At 46.4% G+C, this 6,822-nt stretch overlaps 1 protein-coding gene across 1 annotated transcript; it reads right to left on the bottom strand.

Annotated features, from left to right (window-relative positions):
• Positions 1-359: 359 nt before the first annotated feature.
• LOC102524061 (melanoma-associated antigen B4) lies at positions 360-3,719 on the bottom strand. The gene is given in 2 exon segments (XM_032474933.1): positions 360-1,571; positions 3,444-3,719. A coding segment is annotated over 1 exon segment (1,029 nt). The 5' UTR covers positions 1,511-1,571; positions 3,444-3,719; the 3' UTR covers positions 360-481.
• Positions 3,720-6,822: the final 3,103 nt, after the last annotated feature.

Genomic DNA, 6,822 nt, shown 5'->3' with positions numbered 1-6,822 from the left:
ACATTCTTGAAAAACATAAGCAAATCCAGGTATATATCTTTGTTACGTATGTATCTTTTAAATTTACAAAAAGAAAGACTAAATGGAGTAAGGCAAACCAAGAACTGACCAACCTTCACTTTATCTGTCATCTATCTATCTGTCTTCTGATCTTAACTATTTTAGTGTGGAGTTCTTTCACATTTCCAAAAATATTCCTATCCTAAGGTTATGTCATTCTTGTTCTGGATCACAAAAGTTATGTAAGGATTTCCAATTTGTATTTCAAAACACAAAATTCTTACTCTTAAATCTGATAAACAGCAATAAGGGTGTGATCCATGTCATTCATATACTTATGTTCTGAATCAAAATAAACTTTCTATTGAAAAGAAAACCACTTTAAAATTACCAAAAAAAGTCAACAAGTTATTTATGCGTATCAGGAGCACTGGTTAACAGGCTTTTCCAACTACAAAGTGAAGAATCTGCTCAGACCTCCCTAGGGGTGAGAGGAGCGGCTGGATGTGGCCCTGGAACGCGCACTGGCCGTGGCAGTAGGGCCATCCCTGGCTGCAGCTCTGGCTCGGGCTCTCTCTTCCCCATCTCTCAAAGCCTCTTCATAATGGGTTGGGAAGGCAGTGGGGACCGTATCATTGACCTTGGCCCAAAACTCCAGGACTTTCATCTTGCTGGTTTCAGCGTGGGCTTTTGGGCCCCACAGGAACTCATAGCGGGGAGGATCACTGTTGGGCACCTGGCGGTACTCTAGGTACTTTTCCTGCACCAAATCTTCTGTGATAAGCTTCCTGGGCTCCCCAAAGATGAAGTGACTCCTTCGATCATAGACACCCAGAATATTCAGGAATTCCCAGGTCTCCTACTTAGAGGTGCAGTTGCCATTCAAGAAGATCATACCCAGGAGAGGTATCAGAAGCCCATTCTTAGGAAGTCCCCAGCCACTGCCCAGGCTCTCATCATCGGTGAGATCTAGCTTGCTGACCAGGGCATAGGAGTGACTGTTGGGTTTGACTTCCTTCAGCTCGAGGCCAAAGACCAGTTCCATGTGCTCAGAGGCTCTCCCAAGGATCTCAGGGAAATTCTTCCTATTCCTTTTGCCCACAGTCTTCAGCATTTCTGCCTTTTTAATGGGATCTTTCATTTTATACTAGAGTGTGAACTGCACCAACATCGCCGCCTTACTGATTAGAGGATCTTCGGGAGAGCTCTCACTGGAGGTTGAAGCCTGGGAGGAATTTTCACTTTTCTTAACTTGGCCTTTAGTACCTACATCAGATTTTGAGCATGAAACACTTGCAGCAGCTCTGGTGGTGGCTGTGGCTTTCTTAGGCTTCTGGGCAGTGACAGCAACAGAAGAGCTAGAGGGAGCACCCCCAGAAACAGGAGAGGAGGAGGAAGTAGTTTCTTCTTCCCCTGCTGCAGTGGTCTGAGCACTAAGACCTAGGGTCTCACCTCTGTTATGGCGGCGTTTCTCACGAGCTCGGAGCTTACTCTTCTGACCACGAGGCATGATGGCTGCAGTCAGGGACAGCAGATGGGAGTGCGGGCCAATGGACAGGTGATTTGGACACCTGGAGGATGGAGAATGAGATCATGTGAGCACCTTAAAATAGGGAGATTCCACTTTGGCTTTATCAAAGGCTGCCTCTGCAAGTTTCCTTGAGGGCACTGCTCTAGGAACCCACAAGGCTCCCGTTTTCCTAGTCAGCCCGTCCCTACAGAATCCCACAGAGGAACCATAGAGGCCTCAGAGTGAGTTTTACTCCATATCCTATTAGCCCTGACTTGGATTTACTCAGGTGATACAGGTACTGGCGGGGGGGGGGGGTCCTCTCAGTTCATCATCAGTATTATCATGTCAACTCTGGACAGAGCCTGGGCACCCTCCCCTCTGCTACTCTAAAGTTGACACCTTAAAGCTCCCTGGGATCCAGGAGAAGGAAGTGAAGGGGTGCCTCAGTCCACCTCCCTGCAAGGGGACATCCAGTGCTGAGAGCTTAGTAGGGTCCTTTCTGTCCTGAGTTCACTGAGATCATCATTCACAGTCTTCACCTTTGCTCCTTACAAGGCTTGGCACCACTCTCCATTTGTTGACTGGTGGCTGCACCTGACTTAGGATCTTGCCTCCTTTAGACTTGATATAAAGAAGTGAAGGGGATGCTCAACCCAACAGCCCTTCCCTGAGATTCCTGGGATGAAGTCAAAGGCTTGTGATAAGACACTCTGATGTCCCCTCTATTCAGGGTAAGATGGTCCCTTGAGTCCTCACTCAGGTTCCTCAGTTGGAAGCACCACTTTTTCTTGAACTGATGCCTATGTAATAGTAAGAGTCAAACTCCCTGAGTCCCATTAGGAGGAAGTGAAGATGACCTTATCTTACCAAGCGTGGTCTCCCAAGAATGAAAGCTGTTGCAGGCAGATTGATGTCCTTGTGGTCCCACACAAAATCCCAACTCAAGCTCTACATTTGACTCGTGAGAGGGTCTAAGATTTCTCCCTCTGCTGACCTGGGACCATTTCCCTCAGGCCAAGACCCTCGCTTCCCTGTTAGCCTGCAGTGGGAACTGAGGGGCACTTCTGCTTGTCGCCTACCCTTGAGATCTCCCAGGGATGATGATAAAGAGGATTCTTTGTGGTCTCACTGATGTGTTATGGGACATCCCCACAGTCCTCAGGTTCTCACCATGACACCTGGCATAACCTGAAATCCTCTGTTGCTGACCTGAGGCTGCCCCCTCTGACCTTGTCTCTCACCTCCCTGAGATGTTCTGGGAAAAAGTGAGTGCAACTCATGTCAAAATGACCAATTCTCCCAAGCCTGAAAACAAGACTGTTGCTTTATGTGGCCTCGTTTTTTGTGGGAGGGGCCTCCCATCCTCACTCAGTGTCACATCCCTGAATCCTGTTAGTGACTAGGTCCCTTTGCTAAATTGGGCTTATTCCCTTAGACCTAGGCTCCCACCTCCCCGAGACCACCTCCAGAGGAAATGAGGGGGTACCACAGCCTGCCAGTGCTGCCTGGGCCCTCCTTTGCTGAGTTTGGGAGTTATCAGGTGTAGCCCTTAGCCACTGGAGGGGATAAGTCACTCCACATCCGTCTACCTTGTCTGGGGCCTCCTAGAGCTGAGTACAGGGGCGCTGCTCAGGGTGGCCCCCTTTTGTGGTAGACAAAAGGCTGCTACTCATTAGCAGTAAAAAGGTTAACTGCTCATTAGCACTAGAGACCCTCATCCAGGACTTACATTGCTTCCATCTGCAGAACCGAGGCTACCCTCAAAGACCAAGGCTTTCTCCCTGAGACATTTCAGGCCGAAGTCAGCCCGCTAGCTCTGCTGGGGCCTCCCAGGGCCAGATCACAGAGCGCAATGTGGGTGGGTCACCTCTGTTACCGGAGGGTGGCGGGAGGGAAGGAAAGTCCCTTTAGGCCACATTCAGGCCCTTACCTTGGCTCCGAAGGAGTCCGTGGAAACAGCGCTGGGCCGAACAAACGTCGCGTCTGCCGGTTCAGCGCCTCGCCTCAGAAGCTGAAGTCGGGGCCCTGTGTGGCAGGCGCGGGGCTCCACGGGACCAGTGGGCGGTCCCTCAGGCTCCTCCCTCAGGGTCCTGCTCCAGGGTCTTCCCCCAGGGTCCTCCGTGTGACACTGACGTCCTCCTCTTGGCTTCTGCCTCTTCGATTAACAACTTCTTGGGAGATGCCACATCCCTGCGAACACCCGAGAAGTTCCCCCTCTGCAAACCTTGGTCCCTGTCTTCAGAGTGATGTGAGATGGGGAAGCTGAAGCATAAAGCAGGAGTTCCAGACAGGCGGTGCGCTCTCAGGGGAAAAAATATGCTGATGTTTTCCTTCTCTTCTCCAGCCAGACTTAGAATCTCGTGTAAATTCTGTTCTGATACATTTATATTTTACAGGGATGGGGCTGTCCAGGATGATTTTGTGAGCCCCTCGTCTTTGGAGGTTATCTGACACTGCATATGTAAATGATCATGTTGTCGCTGAGTATTAGCTTTCTTTTCTTTATTCATGCCTGCCATTTATTTTGGTATTAATATTGCTCTGGGAATGTATTCCAACCCAGTTGTATGAGCACAGATTTTTTTTTTATTGCCTGAGACACATATTTAAGAAGAAAGAATAAAATTGAATTAAGAAACACAAAGTGGGCCTCAGGCTGGGAAGAACTGGAAGTGTGGGCTCTTGACTAAACCAGATCAGGGATCTAGTTTCAAACCTGTCCCTTAATAGCCATATGAATTTGGGCACATTACTAAACTCTGTGAGCATCAGGCTCTGCAACTGCAAAGTAGGTTTGATAAACTCTGTCTTGTAGCACTGGTAGAAAGTGGATAACTGTGTGTTAAGTGACTGGCAAAGTGACTGGCCTATACTGAGACTTCATAATAAATAATAAAATGTGGCATTTATTACTACAATTAATTTGGACCCCAATTAATAGGTACCACCTACCGTGCTGGGATTGTTTTTTGTTTTCTTTTGTTTTTGTTTTTTATTCCAGTAGAAGTCAGCAAATACGTAGCATCCTAGAAGAAAGAAAACTCAATCAATAAATTGTTTGATATGGGTATATGATACAGTTCCCCAGTTAGATGCAAAACAAAGCTCCTAAATTTGTGTCAAGGACTGACAACTTCCCTCCCTCTGAGCAGCCCTTCATCTAAACCACCCTTGTTTTCATTAATTTAACCATCACCAAAAACCTAGAACTTGTATCCAGTTTGTCAAGAGTATACACATGATAACTTCATTTGAATGCCCATTGATGGCACAGCCTCTGATTCTCTCAGCCCAGTGCAAAGGGTGCCCAGTGGCGTCTTACCATCTTGCCTCAAAGGAGAATCATCTTTACTTCTCAGAAACTCCCCGGACATGATGTGAATAAAACATCTAATTTGCACAATGTTCACCACCTGCACTGGGACATGAGCACAGGACACATACGATCCCTCCTGCAGGTGATTTTTCTCTGCTTTAGTCACAATCCCAAAGTAACTGTTAAGGGCAGTTTCCCATCCCAAGCTTAGTCTTTCAACTACAGGGCTCACCATAGTTGCTCACCTTTATCCCAGGCTCCTGCAGCCCACCATGCAGCTAACTTAAACTGCATCCCACTGAGGGACCTGCAGTTTCACAAGGCCCAACACTGCCTTGCTTCAAGGAATTTACACTTGAAATGCTCTTCTGGCACCTCCCTGCTTTTGCCTGTCCTTTAGGTCTGAGAGAAAATCTCAGTATCTTTTTATATGACAGCTTCTCCTAACCACTAAAATTTTATGGGCAGTGGCTTGGTCTGTTTTTTTCCTTTCCATCCTCAGTACTAGGATGGAACCTTCCATAGAGTAGATGTTTGATTAATGCTTGGAGAATTAAAGAGCCAGTAAATAAGTAGTCTAAATTATTACAATTAATGTATCCAATATTCTTGAATAAGCCAAGCAAATCCAGGTATATGTCTTTTAAGATTACAAAACTAAAGATGAAAAGGAATAAGGCAAACCCAGAATTTACCACATTTTGCCTTTTTATTTTTTCTTCTTCTTCTCATAATCCGAACTATTTTAATGTGAATTTTTTGCACATTTCTAGGAAAATATCTGTTCCAAAGCTATGTTATTTTATGTGGATCACAGGAAAAATTATTCAAGGATTTTCAATTCAGTTTACTAAATATCAAAACTCTTCTTAAACCTGATAAACTCCAACAAATGTGGGAGCTATGTCATTCGAAAACTTTGATTCTGAAGCTAAATAAATATTCCATGAAAAGGAACATTTGATAAATACCAATAAACAAATAAGGCTACAAGTTACCCATATAGAGCAGGAACACAAAAAGACATACATTGTCCACCCTTTATTCCTACTCTGATCCTCTACTACTTAGAACACTGACTGCCCCCTTAAAAACAAAGTGGGGACTCTCCCGAAGACTTCACTAGCCATAGAAGCTGCTGGCATGGCCCTGGAATGCGCACTGGCCGTGGCAGTAGGGCCATCCCTGGCTGCAGCTCTGGCTCGGGCTCTCTCTTTCTCATCTCTCAAAGCCTCTTCATAATGGGGCGGGAAGGTACTAGGGACCATATCATTGACGTTGGCCAAAAACTTCAGGACTTCCGGTTTTAGCATGGGATCCTGGACGCCACAGGAATTCAGTGTGGAGGATCACTGTTGGGTGCCTGCTGGTACTACTGTTACTTTAGCTGCACCAAATCTCTATAATGAGCTTTATGGGATGTGCAAGATGAAGTGCCCCTTCCCTGAATTTACATCTGTTATATTCAGCTCTTCCCAGACTATCTCCTCAGGGATACAGCTGCCCTTCATGAATATCAGGCTCAGAACAGTCACCAGGCGGCTGATCTTATGCATGCCCTTTACATAACTCAACCTCTCATCTTAGGTGAGGTCCAGTTTTCTGACAAGGGCATGAGAGTGGTCAGCTTCCTTCACATCAACCCCAAAGACCAGCTCCATATGCCCAGAGGCTCTCCTAAGGATCTCAGGATGTGAAATGCTCTTTTTCATTTTTTTATGACATTCTTCACCAAGTCTGACTTGGAGATAGGCTCTTTCATTTGATAACTGAGCACTGGAGAATTCACCAACAAAACCGCTTTCTAATCTAGATGGTGTTTGGACATCTTCTTAGTGTCTGGCAAAGCTGCATGGTTCTCTGACTTTCTCTTCTTGACCCCTGGAGTCCTCAACTGACATGCTTAATGAGGGGCCTGTGAACTCTCCCAGCTTTGGGTCTTTGGGTCTCCCTGTGGGCCTGGAAGCATCACTCATATGTGTAGCACCAGTGC

The sequence above is a fragment of the Camelus ferus genome, chromosome X (assembly GCF_009834535.1).
Source record: "Camelus ferus isolate YT-003-E chromosome X, BCGSAC_Cfer_1.0, whole genome shotgun sequence".
NCBI classification, from domain to species: Eukaryota; Metazoa; Chordata; class Mammalia; order Artiodactyla; family Camelidae; genus Camelus; species Camelus ferus.
Note: the sequence above shows the minus strand (reverse complement) of the source record. Positions and strands in the feature narration are given on the sequence as shown.